The sequence below is a fragment of the Gopherus evgoodei genome, chromosome 4 (assembly GCF_007399415.2).
Source record: "Gopherus evgoodei ecotype Sinaloan lineage chromosome 4, rGopEvg1_v1.p, whole genome shotgun sequence".
Classification (NCBI taxonomy): domain Eukaryota; kingdom Metazoa; phylum Chordata; order Testudines; family Testudinidae; genus Gopherus; species Gopherus evgoodei.
In genome coordinates this window covers 135,643,387-135,660,959 of record NC_044325.1, presented here as the reverse complement: position 1 = coordinate 135,660,959, position 17,573 = coordinate 135,643,387, and the positions used below count along the sequence as shown (strand labels likewise).

Below are 17,573 nucleotides of genomic sequence, written 5' to 3'. Positions count from 1 at the left end.
CCAAGCCCTAAATCTCATGGATGGGTGTGACGGACAGGGGCTCACCACCAGACATGCCAAGACCTCGCACTAACTTACAGGAGCCTCCATAACACACAGTGCACGCTGCAACCTACAAAGAGTCCTGTGGCACCTTATAGACCAACAGATGTATTGGAGCATGAGCTTTCGTTGGTGAATACCCACTTCGTCAGACGCATGCAATGGAAATTGCATATTTATACCTGCCTCTGGAAATTTCCATTGCATGCGTCTGACGAAGTGGGTATTCACCCACAAAAGCTCATGCTCCAATACATCTGTTAGTCTATCAGGTGCCACAGGACTCTTTGCTGCTTTTTACAGATCCAGACTAACACGGTTACCCCTCTGATACGCTGCAACCTACGTTTCCATCCTGCTGCAAACTCGGCATGAAGTCTCTGAGCCAACTACACCCCTGCTGTAAGGCCACTGACATCTACGGAGATACACCAGGGAGGAATTTGGACCCTTGATTTTAGATGCATGAGGCTAGTAAACAGGAAGAAACACACACAGTCAGCTTCCATTACACCCAGATGACACCACTCTAAATAAGGGCAGAATTTAGATCATGGGACTCTATTTCCTACAAAAGCTAACCCAAGATTGTAATCAGAATCCAATAACCCCAGCTTCTCTCTACTCATCTCTGTATCTAGGAGGGCTAGGGTATATCATTCACCAGTCCAGGGGGCTTCTTTCACACTGTGCATTGAAAATGAAAATCCTGGGGCTGGAGCTTGCTCACAGTTACCCAGTTGCAAATCAGGAACGACTCCAGAGGTTACTCCTGATCTACACTGGTGTCACCCTGCTCAAATTCTGGCCTGTGGACATGGCACATGCTCACACACCTGAAATAGTGGTTGCACCGGAGGTCCTGTGCCACTTTGGATGGAGTAACACTGTATAATAAGTGGCTGTGCTCACTGCAGCTCAGTTTAGAAGGAGATCCCACCCCACCCTGACATGACTCATGGACATATTCCCCATGTGTGTCTAACCAACATCCATTGTAACACAACAGATACCAAAGGGTCAGCTAGTTGCTGCCGCTCACTGTAAAGTGTTGTCCACTCAAGATGCGTCTGCGCTGGGTAAGAAATGTCCATTAAAGCTGAGCTCTTTGGGTGTCTCCAGAGCTACAAAACCAAAGGAGGTGCCACGACCACCAGCCCAGGTAAAACCCCATCAAGTGATGGCTGTCCATCGGGCTATGAACATGGGTGGTCAAATGTGATCAATGGAATATGAGCCATCTCTTCTCCTAATTAGGGGAAAACAAGAGGAGGAGGAAGAACTCCAGGTTAAAATAGGAAATGTCTTTGACTGTCACCTCATTTTGTATCCCTTCTCTGAACTTCTGATGCTTGGAAATCAAGAGATGCTTGGTTTGGTCTCCAATTTTCTCTCTCTGGAAACACACTGATCAAATTTATTGCAGTGTCTTGTTTCGTTTTCTTTTTTCCTCACAAGGGCAGCTGACAAAGGATCCTGCCTTTTTTATTGGAATTACTGAGAGGGAAATCCAGTGCCCTCCCACGATGCCTTCTTCCCAACCTTGCCCGGGAAATGACTGCTTACTTGCTAACATTCTAGGAAGGGTTTCTTCTTTTTTTCTTTTTGTTCCACAAATGGACAGGATCCATTCCCCAGTTGCCTCCTCTCCTAGCCACTGGAGGGTGGGGGCAGGGCAAGGGCTGGTGGGTGTCCATCACAGTTCAGATTCAGGGGTGCTGGCCAAGTGGTACCCACTCCCATAGCGTCCATTGGGTGCACTGCTCATCTCCATTGGGGAAGCATTTCCTGGGCCCAGGTAGGAACGGTGCGTGGGCATCGGGGATGGAGTCTCGCTGGGCACTTTGCTCAAGATGAAGCGAGTCTCATCATTGTCCTCTAGGTTGGATATGTCCTTCATCATCCGGCCCTTCTTGTAGGTGACAGAGAGAGCGTTGGAGCCATCGGACACCAGGTGGAACTGACGGAGGATGAAGACCACGGGCAGTGGGAGGGTGGCCAGGATGATGAGACAGATGAGGATGGCCATAGCCCATGCTGGGTAATAGAGAAACTTCTCCGCAGCCTGGAAGAGAAAGAGGCAGCTTCACTACAGTGGACATGAGTGTCTACACCTCCATGAAGGTACATGGGAGGTTATCACTGTGGAGTTAAGTCAGGGTCATTGAGGTCTCGGTCCTCAAGGTCTTAGAGAGGACCAGGACATGGTGTATAGGGGAACTTAATAAAGGGAGGCAGGAGACCACTGTCTAGCTCTCTGACGATTCACTTGATGTCTGAGTGAAGGGGGTACAGAGAGATCCATCTACTGTAGGTGTGCTTATTACGAAGGAAAACTTTCCCAGAGTTTGGTTGTCCCTCACCCATCATCTCCTGCCAATTGTGTGGTCTGTATAAGAAGGAAAGGGCAGTTCAGAGCTTCAGGGATGGAGGTGGAGGTGGACAGGAAGTCAATTACTAAACATAGTGGAAGCAGAGAATTCCCAGCTGCTAACCTGGAAGCAAACCTTTGCTCAGTGTTGACCCAGGCATTACGCAGGCAGACTTCCCACGAGGAAGGTAAAGACAGAGTGAAAACTGAATAAGGGCCTCAGGGATGGAACTGTGGAAGACAGGACTCACTAAAAGCTGGTGTTCCTGTACTCACCTCCTCTCTGATCCAAGCGCTGTAGCTCGGTGGGTTGACTCCCAGCTGGATGATGCTGGCTGTCATTAGCACAGCCATGCAGAGGGGAGAGATGTACTTCCAGGCGTAGAAGTAGAAGATGTACGGCCGGAAGCCCAGCATTTCTGTCAGTTCCTGCATGAACCTGGAGAGGAAGGAGAGGAAACCCAAATGGATGGAGCACAAGAGTCCTGCCTTCTCCTTTCCCGCCACTTCAGGTGGAAAACTCCTACTCAGTAACCGTCTCAGTGAACTAAGCATTGGGTGACCCTAGAAATGGTCAGAGGTCAGCTTAGATCCAGAGAAGGATCCAAAAGCGTCTCTTAGCTTTTTGAAGCTCTTGAAGCTGCAGAGCTGGCCTGGGAAAAGTCCACATGAGGGACTCCTGGAATTTCTCCTGGGTCTGGCGAGCCCCCAGACGCTCCCAGGAACAGCTACCTTGGGACTGCAGCATTCCTGATTCTGGACCCCTCTCAAATCCTCAAGTGAAGGGAAATGAAAAGCAATGAAGACAAGTGGAATCAAACATTTCAGACACGGTTTGGTTCCAGGGTGGGGTTACGTTTTCCAAATTCTTAGCCGTCTGTACACCTAGACCAAGTTCTAGATCCCTTCTTTATATCCGGATTAAATGCTATGGCATGCCTTAAATGCAGAAGGACAGAGTCCACAATCATAATGGACCCTTTCTGGCGTATGGGCCAGATTCTCAGTTGCCCTGTGCCTTATGTGGTATTGTATATCAAACCACAGTGGGTGCAATACACGACCATTCCGATCTGTACTTCTTTTGCATGGGTGAAGATGACTCCACCAATTGCAGGCCCAGGGAGAATCTGGCCCTGTGAGCTCGTGACTATCTGTTGACCCCTCTAGGGTTAGATCTCCTTGATGGGACCTCTACAAATGCCTTCAGGACTGGCCCATGCTCTGGTCCTAGCCCTGGGATTAGACCGGGGGGGAATTGTTGATCCCTGCCTCAAGCTTTGCCTATCAATGCTCCTAACCTTGAGGTGCCACCTCAGGACAGAGATAGGTGGCTTGGCACTAACCACTATACCATTACATATTTGGAGCAAGGGGTTAAAGGAGAAAGCTTAGGAATCCAGCTGGACTAATAGAGGCAGCAGAGGTGTCATTATTGCCGTTGCATGAGTTCTTACTTCTTGGTACCATAAATCCAGGCCACGGCAATGTTCTCTAGGATCACCACGACCGTGAGCGGCAGCGTGGCAGAGTAATCATCAAACATGGTGACAAAGTAATTCCCCGAGTGCTGCACGAAGATCAAGCCTATCAGGAAGGCGACGATGCAACAGACAACTGCAAAAAGCACAAGGTCACCGTCAGCAAAAAAAAAAAATCACACTGGGTAAAAAAGCAACTAGAGCTTCCCCTGAGTTAGTGCTTGGAGTGTGCTATAGACCGCCGGGATCTGATTGGGATATGGATAGAGACCTCTTTAATGAACTAAACACAAAGGGGAAATGTGTGATTATGGGGGACTTCAACTTCCCGGATATGGACTGGAGGACGAGTGCTTGCAAGAATAATAGGGGTCAGATTTTCCTGGATGTGATAGCGGATGGATTTCTTCATCAAGTAGTTGAAGTACCTATGAGAGGGGATGCCATTTTAGATTTGGTGTTGGTGAGCAGTGAGGACCTCGTAGAAGAAATGGTGGTAGGGGACAACCTTGGTTCGAGTGATCATGAGCTGATTCAGTTCAAACTAGATGGAAGGATAAACAAATGTAGATCTGGGATTAGGGTTTTCGACTTCTCGAGGGCTAATTTTAAAGAGTTAAGGAAATTAGTTAGGGAAGTGGATTGGACGGAGGAATTAGTGGATTTAAATGCGGAGGAGGCCTGGAATTACTTTAAGTCACAGCTGCGGAGACTGTCGGAAGCATGTATCCCAAGAAAGGGGAAAAAAACCATGGGCAGGAGTTGTAGGCCAAACTTGATGAGCAAGCAACTCAGAGAGGGGATTAGACAAAAGCAGAAAGCGTACAGGGAGTGGAAGAAAGGCAGGATCAGTAAGGAAAGCTACCTTGGTGAGGTCAGAACATGTAGGGATAAAGTGAGGAAGGCTAAAAGCCGCATTGAACTGGACCTTGCAAAGGGAATCAAAACCAATAGTAAAAGGTTCTACAGCCACATAAATAAGAAGAAAACAAAGAAAGAAGAAGTGGGGCCGCTATACACTGAGGATGGAATGGAGGTTAAGGATAACCTAGGCATGGCCCAACATCTAAACAAGTACTTTGCCTCAGTTTTTAATAAGACTAGTGAGGAATCTAGCGATGATGGAGGGATGATAAACGGGAACGTGGATATGGAAGTGGATATTACCGCAACTGAGGTAGAGGCCGTACTTGAACAGCTCAATGGGACGAAGTCGGAGGGCCCGGACAATCTCCATCCGAGGATATTAAAGGAACTGGCGCGTGAAATTGCGAGCCCATTAGCGAGAATTTTTAAGCAATCGATAAACTCGGGGGTTGTGCCATATGACTGGAGGATTGCTAATGTAGTTCCTATTTTTAAGAAAGGGAATAAAAGTGATCCGGGTAATTATAGGCCTGTTAGCTTGACGTCTGTAGTATGTAAGGTCTTGGAAAAAATTTTAAGGGAGAAAGTAGTTAAGGACATAGAGGTCAATGGTAATTGGGACGAATTGCAACACGGATTTACTAAAGGTAGATCGTGTCAAACCAATCTGATCTCCTTCTTTGAGAAGGTGACGGATTACTTAGATAAAGGAAATGTGGTAGATATAATTTACCTAGATTTCAGTAAGGCATTCGACATGGTTCCGCATGGGGAACTGTTAGTTAAATTGGAAAAGATGGGGATGAACATGAAAGTTGTAAGGTGGATAAGGAACTGGTTAAAGGGGAGACTCCAGCGGGTCGTATTGAAAGGTGAACTGTCAAGCTGGAAGGAGGTCACTAGTGGAGTCCCTCAAGGATTGGTTTTGGGACCGATCTTATTTAACCTTTTTATTACTGACCTTGGCACAAAGAGCGGGAATGTGCTAATAAAGTTTGCGGATGACACAAAGCTGGGGGGTATTGCTAACACGGAGAAGGACAGGGATACTATTCAGGAAGATCTGAACCACCTTGTAAACTGGAGTAATAGAAATAGGATGAAATACAATAGTGAAAAGTGCAAGGTCATGCACTTAGGAATTAATAATAAGAATTTTAGATATACGTTGGGGGTGCATCAGTTGGAAGCGACGGAGGAGGAGAAGGACCTTGGGGTATTGGTTGATAGCAGGATGACTATGAGTCGCCAATGTGATACGGCTGTTAAAAAAGCAAATGCGATTTTGGGATGCATCAGGCGGGGTATTTCCAGCAAGGATAAGGAGGTGTTAGTACCGTTATATAAGGCGTTGGTGAGACCCCATCTGGAATACTGTGTGCAGTTCTGGTGTCCCATGTTCAAGAAGGATGAATTCAAACTGGAACAGGTTCAGAGACGGGCTACAAGGATGATCCGAGGAATGGAAAAACTGCCTTTTAAAGGAGACTCAAAGAGCTTGGTTTGTTTAGCCTGGCCAAAAGAAGGCTGCGGGGGATATGCTTGCTCTATATAAATATATCAGGGGGGTTAACGTTAGGGAGGGAGAGGAATTATTTAAGTTTAGTACTAATGTAGGCACGAGGACGAATGGGTATAAATTGGATATTAGGAAGTTTAGACTTGAAATTAGACGAAGGTTTCTAACCATTAGGGGAGTGAAGTTCTGGAACAGCCTTCCGAGGGAAGTAGTAGGGGCAAAAGACTTTTCTGGCTTTAAGACAAAGCTTGATAAGTATATGGAAGGGATGTTATGATAGGATCGTTAATTTGGGCAATTGATCTTGGATTACCACCAGATAGGTCTGCTCAATGGTCTGCGGGGAGATGTTGGATGGGATGGGAACTGAGTTACTGCAGAGAATTCGTTCTTGGGTGCTGGCTGGTGAGTCTTGCCCACATGCTCAGGGTTTAGCTGATCGCCATATTTGGGGTCGGGAAGGAATTTTCCTCCAGGGCGGATTGGCAGGGGGTTTTTCGCCTTCCCCTGCAGCGTGGGGCACAGGTCGCTTGCTGGTGGATTCTCTGCAGCTTGAGGTCTTCAAACCAATTTTGAGGATTTCAATAACTCGGTCCTGGGTTAGGGGTTATTATAAAATTGGATGGGTGGGGTTCTGTGGCCTGCCTTGTGCAGGAGGTCAGACTAGATGATCACATTGGTCCCTTCTGACCTAAGAGTCTATGAGTATAGCTCCTCCAGGGGAACACGGAACTCGGGGTGGGGGAAGAATGGGGTTCTAATAACTCCCCCAGCCTAAATTAATACATCCTCAAATCTACTGATCGAATAGTAAACAACAACAAGCATTCCTGAGCATCAGCAGGAGCGGCGCCAGGGTTTTTGGCGCCCTAGGCGGGGGTCCTTCTGCGCTCCCGGTCTTCGGGGTATTTCAGCGGCGGGTCTCGGAGCGAGTGAAGGACCCGCTGCAGAATTGCCGCCAAATACCTGGAGCGCGGAAGGACCCCCCGCCGCCGAATTGTCACCAAGGGCGGTAAAATGCCGCCCCCCAAATCCTGGCACCGGTCGCCTAAATGGAAGCGCCGGCCCTGAGCATTGTTGAGTCTGGCAACCTGCTGAGACTGCTGTGGCTACAAACCTATGCTAATGCATCGGTCTCTACAGTTGCCTTGTCATCCTACTGTTTGCCTCTTTTGTCACCTGGGCCCTGATCCTGCAAAGTCTTATGCAAGTGCTTAGCTTTCAGCTCTGGGACCAATCCCAATGCAATCAGTTGCAGAAGGAGGAAGGATGGGTCAGTGGTTCTCAGAGAAAAATAGGAAGTTTATTATTATGTTTTGCATTACAGCAGCAAGTAGGAGCCCCAGCCATGGTCAAGGTCCCATTGTGTGAGCACCACACATACATATTGAGAGATAGCCCTGCCATGAAGAATTTCTAAAAGACAAAGGGATGAAGGGAAACTGAGGCACAGAGCAACAACATGACTTGTCAACTGGCAAGAGTTAGTCAGTGGCAGAGCCAGGAATAGAACCCAGGTCTCCTGTGGCCCAGTCTAGTGCCCTCCCTACAATTCATTTCCCTCTGCCTTGGGATTGCTAGGGACAGCAGGTGCTGTGTTAATACTAAATCATTAAATGCATTGAGAAGAACTAGCGATGAACATATATGGCAGTGGTAGAAGGCACACTGTGTGTGTCCAAAATGCCGAGGCCACTGAAGGTGCAGATCTGGATCTCAAACACCTCCAAAATTTTGGGTCTGGAGTTTCAGTTCTGGTCCATCTCTAGTTATGACATATGCTACTTCAATGTTATTTGCAGTCACGGATCTACAGCCTGGCACTCCCAAGAGCAGAAGGAAGCAGGGTTCTTCCCACCTTCCAAAGGTTGTCATCTTTCCAACCCACTCCCAGCGACTCAACAGCCAATCCAGTGCCTAGGTAATCTGGGCCTCACTTGATCCAGAGTTCCATTCCTCCCCCCCACCTCCCTCCCACATTCAGCCCCCTCCTCATCCAGGTTTTGCTCAGGATCCCTCTGGGAGCAAGCTCTGCTCCCCTGTTCCAGCTAACCTTGGGCCCTTCCTATAATGCAGACAGAGAGATGAGGTATCTGTGCACGCTCCTGGGACATCCTAAGGTTCAGCCCTGCTGGTGGAGATGAGCTCTGACTGGGCCTCACAAGCCAGCCGATGCTGCAGTCTCCAATCCTCCTGCTTGAGTCACCGTGCTCACCCCAAGGAAATGGAGAACCCCGTGCCCCCAAGACAGTGCAGCCAGAAAGAACCTCACCTGTGAAAACTTCCTTCCGCACCTTGAAGGTGTCAATGATAGGGGTGGTGATACCTGCCATGGTCCCAATCATGCTGCCCAGCCCCAGGTTTATCAGCATCAGGAAGAACATCACAGACCAGAAAGGAGAAGCTGGGAAGTGGGTCATGGCTTCAGTGAAGGCGATGAAGGCCAGGCCGGTTCCCTGCACTGACTGCACGGGGAGAGAAGAGGGACAGTTGTGTCAGACTCGGGAGAGAAATACACTGGGGACATGTGCACAAAAACAGAAATGCATCAGCAAGCCCAACAGCCACACCTACACCTGAAACCTGCCCCCTACCCCTGAGCTACCCCTAGCTCTGAAGCGACTATCCCCAGGCACCTTGTTGAGCTCATCCTCTAGCAGGCAGGGGTCCAAGCCCAGCTCCTTGAAGTGATCCTCCTTCACCGTCATGATCACTTGGTACATCTCGCTGTAGTCCTTGGCAGTGAGATGGGAGAAGTTCACATGGGGCGGGATGAGATCATGGCTCAGAACGTGGGTGTTTAGGTAGCCCAGGATCTTCTCAGTGTTCCTATGGAGAGCAAAGCTGGAGTCACCCAAGGAGCCCCAACCCTGCAATGGAGATGAGGTGGAATGTGATCGCCCCTATGGGCCAGGCAGGGCACTGTATGTGGAGGCGGGACAGTGGGAGTAAAGCGAGGCATCAGCAGCAACTTTCTCCCGCAATGTAAGTGCGCTGGGAGGCAACCCTGCCATCAAAAGTACTGAGGGTGGCACACTCCCTCTCCTCCTGCATCCAGCGCTAGCCTCCATCTCTGCAGCACTTGCTGTGAGTATAAGGAGAAAAGCTGCCTTGGCTACCAACTCTAGACCATGATCTCCCTGGGATCAACAAGAGTCCGTGCAGCAGCCCCCAGATGCCAGCACAGCTCTAATGCTTGCCCCTCAGGTTTATAACTTTGTCGTAAGTAGAGGCACTCATCCAGAGATCCGAAGGCACTGTGAACTTTTTAGAAACTAGGTATAGTGCTCGCTTCACCCAGCACTGAAACGCAGCCACTTCTGCGGTAGAGCGCAGCAGCTCTTTAACATCACATAGCTATGCACCAGTTGAGGACAGGAGGTGAAAGAGAATCCCATCTCCAACTGAAATTGGAGGAGGAATTTAGAATGTAATTAGCCAAGTTGGATTTGCCTGACAGTCAGGCCAATACCTCCGCTTTAAGCTTGGATTTCCAAAGGGATGTAAGGTCTCATTAGAAGCTGGTGGGAACTGGGTACTTAGCGCATGACTCAGAGAAAGAGCACCCCACAGTGAGTCACCAGCAATACCCTAGACATGGAGATCTCCCATTCAGGCCCAGTATAGCTGTTGAGATCAGCTGCACCAACCAGATATTATGGTTTCATTTATCCCTGTAACAATCTTTTCATCTCTGTTGGGTCATGAGTGGAAACTGAACTGGGAGCTCCTGGATCTACAAGCATAAGCTTTGAATGCACGCGCTAAAGGACTAGGGCCCAGATCCTCAATGGCATTTAGGCACCTAACTCCCACTGAAATCACCCTGTGGGGACCTGGGCCTAGAAGATACTGAATATGCATTCCCATTTGTGTGGGTTCACCCCCTGGGCAGGAGACCAAGGCCAGGAGAAGGGCCCTGGGAAATGAGAGGAATCCACACGTACTCCACCACACATTTCTCATTCATGATGTTGGCCTTGAACCCCAGCACGGCGAAGACCACCAGGGTGGCCAACACGGAGGTGAAGAAGTTGATGAAGGAGACGAGGGTGGCGTCGAAGTGGCAGTTATTGTCCTGCTTGTTGTAGCTGGAGAAAGCGATGACACCTCCAAAGCCCAGGCCCAGGGCGAAGAAGACCTGAGTGGCTGCCTCTCGCCACACCTGGGGGTCCAGCATCTTGTCAAGCTGGGAAGAGAGAAAAAGGGGGAGGAGCCTCGTGAGTCGCCCCATCTCCCTGTTCACTCAGCCAGTCGGGTCCAGGGAAAACCAGCACACCTATCACTGGCACCAAGCCAGTGACGTCCCTTATGGTAATGGATGGGTGGAGGCTCAATATGTAGAACCTTGGGCTCCATGAGCTAGCCGGGCCATGGGCTCATACCCACTGCACCTTGGACTATACTTGATCAGGATTTTCACATATGCATATGGACTTAGAAAAGCAAAGAATATAATTCTCTCCCAAACAAACACCCCCTCTAATGAGGGTAGTAAGCTCATTGTGTGTCCGTAGCCTATTACACCTGCAGACCTCTAAGAGTTAGGTGTCACCACCTCTAATTTACAGATGGGGAAACTGAGGCACTGAGAAGGGGGAATTGCCATACAGTGACCGAGATGGGAATAAGAACCCAGCTTGCTTGATGCCCGAGCATGTCTGTGCTTCACCCATGGGGCCAAAGCGCTTTTCATGAATTTCAAAGCCCTTTCAAAGCAAGTGTGATTAGCTTCCTTTCAGAGCTGGGGAAGCGACTGGCCCAGGGTCACACATTGAGTCAGCAGAACTGGGAATGGCACCCAAGTCTCCTGACATTCACTCAGATCTCCCATCCACTAGACCGTCCTCTCCATGAGCTCCCTGTCTTTAATACTTCCCTTCCCCACTCGTATATAGTTACACCCAGGCATCCGCTTTCCTTGCACTCCGCAGCGAGCTCCAACCTTCCCATCAGGATCACTGGCTCCTGATTTGTCCCTTGATGACTATGCTGTGTTTGCTGCCTGGAGTGCTGCAGGTCCCCGCACTGTGTGGAGTGGGAGCTGGATGCTGAATTGCGTGTGTTCATATATGCAAAGCAGCTGGAGGATGCACAGAGCCATCTCTCTCTAGCTACTTTGAGTACACATCTCCCCTGGTGCCTGAGTATCTTAGGAGTGCCCTACGCATTAACAGTAATTGAGAGCTAATGCCTGTGCAATTAGCCCAATTTGTTTTAAATTCTGCCCCCATCACAGCTTCCCCTTTATAATAAAAGCCAGAGCTGTAGGACTGAAGCGTCTGGGTATCTCTCATCAAGCTATCATCATTAATAGCTTGCAACAGCTTTGTGGGCTGAGCTGATTCATCTGCATCTCAGCTTCATTAATTAATTAGCTAGTTAATTACTTGATACGTAACACTGATGGCTGCCTAGGTTTGTAAGTGTGGAGGTTTGTCTGCCAGCCAGCATCTGTCATAGAGGCAGCCCCATGAAGTTTTAAAATGTAGCCCACGTCAATAAGCACAGAGACTGCAGGTGCCAACCAGCAATGCCCCACCTTGAGCTAAGAGACCTGCCCCACATAGCATTGCATGCTGAGAGCTGTAGTTTCCTCTAGCTGCACCCCTACATTAAAGATACAGTCTGCCCCACTTGTGTAAGTTAGGTGTGGTCTTGGGGTTCCTGACTGTTTCAGTGGCACTGGGTTTAGGCATCCTGATCTCCTGTAGGGGGCGTGTGTAGCACTGATTGTATGTGCATATAGGGTTGTGTAAGGCTGTGTGCAGCTGCATTGCATGCATCTATTGGTGTGTGTGTGTGTGTGTGTACAGTTGTGCGTGTGAATCTGTTTCCTAGTGTGAACCAACTATATGTGTAAATGGGTCTGGGTGCGTGCACAGGGCTGATTGTATGTGTGTAGATGTAGTTGTATGTATGTCCATCACAGTATGTAGGTGTGATTTTGTGTATGTGTGTGCACCTGCCTATGGTTGATATCGGAAGCAGCCTGCTCCCTCCAGGAAAATGAAGGAGCAAGCCAGAAGGAATGGGAGCCTGTATCGTGATCATGGACCTCTGCCCCTATCTCCCATCCAAACTCATCGTGAAATCAGCAGGGCAAGCAGCCTTGGGAAATGGCCCTGTCCCTCTCCGATCAGGCAGAGGGGCTGTACAGCGAGCGCTGGTCACTTACCTTAGGAGTGAACATGTGCAGGATCCCATCTATCGCCCCCCTCAGGAGCAGCCCCCGCACCAGGAAGCAAAGGAGCACCACATAGGGGAAGAGAGAACTGAAGTACATCACCTAGGAGAGAGAAGACCCAGCGTGACAAGGACCTGTGCACAGCTACCGCCTCATGACTGGCACTCCGGCAGGGCCCGTCCTCCGTTCCCCTCTGCACACAATCTCCTGACGGAAAAGGAGCAGGAGGGGGAGAGAATTTTACTTTGAAAGAGAAGCATTGAGCCTCTATAAGTCTGCATGAAACATGTTGCAGAATTAAGGGGCATTGTGCTGCTGGGAATATTGCCCTTCAACACCTGAACACCAGTTCTATCTGCCATGGCACAAGGGGGTGCTGTGCTGCTAGGGATGCTGCCCTCCATAGCCTGAACCTATCCCCTTTATGCTGTAGCATGGTGTAACAAGCCCCCAGTACAGTCTCTCAAAAAGATTGGAACCTACCACCTTTAGCACTGACCTTTACCACTGGAACAGCCTCCATTTGGTTGTAGCAGTAGTAGGCTGTTATCCTCCCTATGACCCAGCCACTAGGGAAGAGCGGGGATGCAACACATACTTGACTGGCACAAGGGGGCCTGTGTGGCTAATGCTGACTACCTGTGTAACCTGGGCCTATTTCTAGTGCTCAAGTGAGCATGCATGAACAGAGTCCAGTGCCTCACACTTAATCTGAGCAGGGAAGTTTGGCTGTTAATGCTCTGCTTTCGTTCTCCGTTTGCTGCAGAGCATCTGGTGCCTCTTTGTATTGCTGGGATGGCAGCTTGGGGACTCTTTGCCCTGATGCTCTACAGCAGAGTTACGAGGACACAGTGTTCTGGCATCTCAGCTGGGATTTTCCCCTTCAGAACTCCCTCGCCTTGCTTAGCGATGAGACGCAGCCTTTTTCATAGCGCCAAATGTGAGCATCAGCTAAATGTTCATTGCAGCCCTTCTTCCCAAGCCTCTGATCCAGCCCTGGTTGGGTCTGGTGCCTACCAATTCCCATTGGTGCTGTCTGCCAACCCAGCAAGACAGGCTGGGCGTTGTGGCAGCTTCCTTGGAGCAGAGTTTCCTCAGCAAAGCCAAGGGCAACTAGCACAATAGGTCAAACCTCACTCTGGGCCCAAATCATCATACGTGGGTGCCCAATGGGTCATAGCCAGGTGCCTGGCCTGATTGTCCCAGGTGCAGAACAAGCACAAGCCCCCCTGAAGTCATAGGGACACAGGACTGGAAGGGACTTCCCAGGGCATCCATTCCAGTTCCCTGTTATCGTAGGCAACCCCATTCATAAAGCTCCACCTTAAATCCAGCATGGGTGTTGGCCCCACTACTCCTATTGGAAGCCTGTTCCGAAACCTCACTCCTCTGACGGTTCTAATTCTAATCGCCAGCCTAGATTTATTCCTGGCCGGTTGATCACCATTTGTTCCTGGGCCAGCACAGTCCTTTAGCTTAAATAGCATTAGCCTTTCTCACAGCTGGTCAGTGGGGAGCGTCAGGTGGCCAGAACCTCAGAACATCAGCTCATTTCCATTAGGGGACCTACAGACTGAGATCTCAACATGGTGGCAGAAGTTAATACCCTGTCACACACCAGGGGTATCTGCAGAGGCCAGTCGTGATGGTTATATCAGCAGGGCCACCTTCCTAACAGGAATAAACTCACTAGCTGTAGAAAACTCCTACCTCCAGGCACAAGCAGCTGCAGACATTCCTACCTTCTCAGACACTCCACAGCTACACTGCTACCCAGCTGCTCTTTTGCAGACACTCCCCAGCACTAGATGCATTTACTCCTTCTATCCTTGGTGCACGTAACGTCACTTCAGCCACTGGCAGGAAACAAGACTCGTGGCTCTGGCCCCTGCTGACCCTCACCTTCCCTGAAGACTGAATTCCTTTGATCACGGCCAATCCCACGACGCTCCAAGCCATCAGCAGGCACAGGGTCATCTTCCAGTTGAGCCCTCCGCTCTCTGAAATGGAGTTGGAAATCTCCAGAGCTTCCCGGTACCAGAAGTAGGTGGTAGCAGAGCTCTTCTCACATTCTGCCTCCACACCTGAAACAAACAAGGGACGTGAGAGTTTGGGTTGCTGGAAAGCACCCCCCTCCCTTGAGGGTAACGTCATTAAGGACCTGCCCAAGTCTCAGGGCAGCCAGCTGTAATTTACAAATGTCTGTAGGGCGCTCGGGGGGGTTGAATCTTGGTTGATTTTTAATAGCAAAGAGGGGATAGAAAGATGCTAACAAATGAAAATAAGAAGTTAAATAAATGGTGCAATTTACACCTGCCATAAAATAGTCCCAAGTATATCAGGGAGATGTTCAGATGTTACTAAAACACTCTGTATTGGGCTCTCAGGAACCAGCTAGATGAACACTCCGAATGCAATTACCAGCTGCCAAATCCATCTGCAATCCCGATAGCAGGCATGCCACAGTGGCTGTCACCTTAGAGCAACCAGGCAAACATGTCCCAACACAAAGTCGTGTCCCACCAGTGGGGAAATACCCACAAAGAGACAGCAAGTGTCCAACGCGTTGCCACATCCCAGCATCCCCTAACCATGAGCATCCCCATCCAGTGACAACTATTAGCAGTGGAAACTACCCACAATCCTGGAAGCAACTCCCCAGATCCAATGCCTTGTCCCAGCAGCTGGAACCATTTGCAACCCTAACAGCTCTTGTCCACGTCCTGTCTCTCAGCACCTGCTGAGCTGGAGAGACAACAAAATTACTCACCGGCCATTGTGCCATTTTTAATGATGGGGCACTCGCTCCAGGGGAGCGGATACTGGAAGGATTTAAAGAAGTAAAAGATGCTCCAGCCGATGATCACGTTATAATAGAGACCAACAAAGAAGCAGACCTAGGAGAGGGAAAATAACAGTGTTTAGATCCCGCGTGGTGCATCCCTCATACAGACCTGACGCTGACTAGGAAACCCTGGGACAAGGCAACTGGGGTGATGAGATGTGGTAATCTGGGCCTGATCCCAAAGTCTGGTGATGTGAATAGAACTCCCATTGACTGCAATGGGCCAATGGATCAGGCCATTAGAACATTCACTTCCAATGACCATGAGAGACCCAGAGCTTTACTAAGATAGACCTTCAGAAAAAGCAAATTTTATGACTGAAGAATTGGAATTCAATCTCGTTCTTCAATCCAAGGTCTAACATGGTCCACTGGCTGGGAGCTGAAGCAAGACCAATTCAGATTAGAAACAAGGTGCATGTTTTTAACAGCGAAGGGAATTAATGACTGGAACAACTGGCCAGGAGCTGTGATGAATTCTCTGGCCCTGGCCATTCTGGAATCAGGATTGGATGTTTTTCTAAAAGATCTGCTCAAATTCAAACAGGAATTCATTCTGGGAAGTCCGATAGCCTGTATCATGCAGGCGGTCAGATCAGATGATTACAGTGGTCCCTTCTGGCTAGATAATCTATTCATTGCCTCTTCCCCGAAGCATCTGCAGTTTGTGCTGCACAAGCTTATTAAATACGTGTTGTTGTCTTTTGCTCTTTATGCAATAGAAACAACGTGGAGAAACCACACAGGCACAGCTGGAGCCCAAATAACTGTTTACTAACTATACACAGATAGGACGGGACTAATCACAGACACATTGCTGCTTGTTTCTAGTACTTTCTAAGACACAGAACACAGCGAGTGTCACTAGACGGTTGGCAAACTGTTTAAAGGGACACTACCTTATTTTCTGTATGCTACAATATGTGATCCAAGCAGGGAACAGGCCCAACCCCACCCAACCCATGTAACTAACAGACACACAGCAATCCTCGGTGAAAATTCTTGCTGCATTATCCTCAGTCCGAGCTTTATTCAGAGAAGAAATTAGGAGAGAATTTCATCTAAATCGGTGTGATCCCTCAGCTGTCTGCTCGCAAGCTGGAAGCAAAGGTGACATTGGCTGAACGAAAGATTCATCATGAATGAGTTGCTCAGCTGTAATTACATTCCAAACTGAATTCTGAATTGCCTGTGTAACCCACTAATCAGGATGTGTTGTGGGTGTCGTCCTCTGCACCTGATCTGCAGGGGACATGAGTCTGACACAAGCCTAATTTGAGAGGATAGCTTTTTAGCTCATGCTGTAAAGACTCATGTTTTCAGCTCCCGGTTCAATCTCTGGTGTTGACCAAGGTGGCAGCTGTCACGTGTTTTTCAGTGAAGTTGTTTTTGACATGTAGTAGCCAAAGCTAAGAAATGAAAAGTTAAGGAAGGAGCCAACAGCTCTGGGTTGCATGTCTGAGGCTGTGCCTGGATTAACACAGTCTATACTGGTGTAATGGACATCACACTCTGATCTCAAACTCCTGCAAAACCCACAGGGAATTGCTTTTGATGGTAGTGCTGTGTGCGCTGGGAAAACCTGGAGCCAGGAGATAATGAGGCTAGAATGGAAGCCATTTATTACCACTTTACAATTGCACCTGCTGCAATGCACCACAACCAAATGCTCGGAGCTCACCTGCAAGGGACTATCTCTGCTAGGGCAATCCAGGATGAACTCCCTCACCCCCGTCATGCCCTGGAACTAAGGTGATTATCTCTATCCATTCAGAGACTATCCAAGGGACTGATTCTGTGAGGTGCTGAGCAGCTCCTAATGTCCATAGGCTCCATTGAGGGCACTCAGTAGCTCTCAGGAGATGCCAAGCCCCCGGCTAGATGGGTCCCTGCTTGTGCTGAACTTTTTCTCTTAGAAGCCCAGGTGAGACTGCCATGTTGAGCCCAGGTGAAACTGACATGTTGATCCCAGGTGAGACTGCCACGTTGAGCTCAGGTGAGACTGCCATGTTGAGCTCAGACTGAGATGGAGTGTTGCACCCCATCACTCACTAGACTAATTATGCAAATGACATTGCACTTTAATTTCTATGTATAGGAATTACTTCCCCTGCTACCAAACTGCAGCCACCTCTGGGGTGGGATGTAGCAAGCTGTTCAACAGCACTCCTCACTGCCCAACAAGCCAGAGGTGAAGAATACGATATCCATTAGCTATGTAGTAGCCCACACTGGCATCTGAGCAGGACATTGGGGATAAC

General features: G+C 49.1%; 1 protein-coding gene across 1 annotated transcript in view; it reads right to left on the bottom strand.

Annotated features, from left to right (window-relative positions):
• Positions 1–302: 302 nt before the first annotated feature.
• SLC6A17 (solute carrier family 6 member 17) overlaps positions 303–17,573 on the bottom strand; it is a 49,183-nt gene continuing 31,912 nt past the window's right edge. The window contains exons 4-12 of the mRNA XM_030561194.1: positions 15,238–15,364; positions 14,370–14,551; positions 12,459–12,569; positions 10,228–10,469; positions 8,917–9,109; positions 8,553–8,745; positions 3,871–4,030; positions 2,690–2,852; positions 303–2,107 (exon numbers count right to left, since the gene is read on the bottom strand). Coding sequence (XP_030417054.1) covers positions 1,739–2,107; positions 2,690–2,852; positions 3,871–4,030; positions 8,553–8,745; positions 8,917–9,109; positions 10,228–10,469; positions 12,459–12,569; positions 14,370–14,551; positions 15,238–15,364 — 1,740 coding nt within the window. The 3' untranslated portion in view covers positions 303–1,738. The remainder of the gene's footprint in view (positions 2,108–2,689; positions 2,853–3,870; positions 4,031–8,552; positions 8,746–8,916; positions 9,110–10,227; positions 10,470–12,458; positions 12,570–14,369; positions 14,552–15,237; positions 15,365–17,573) is intronic.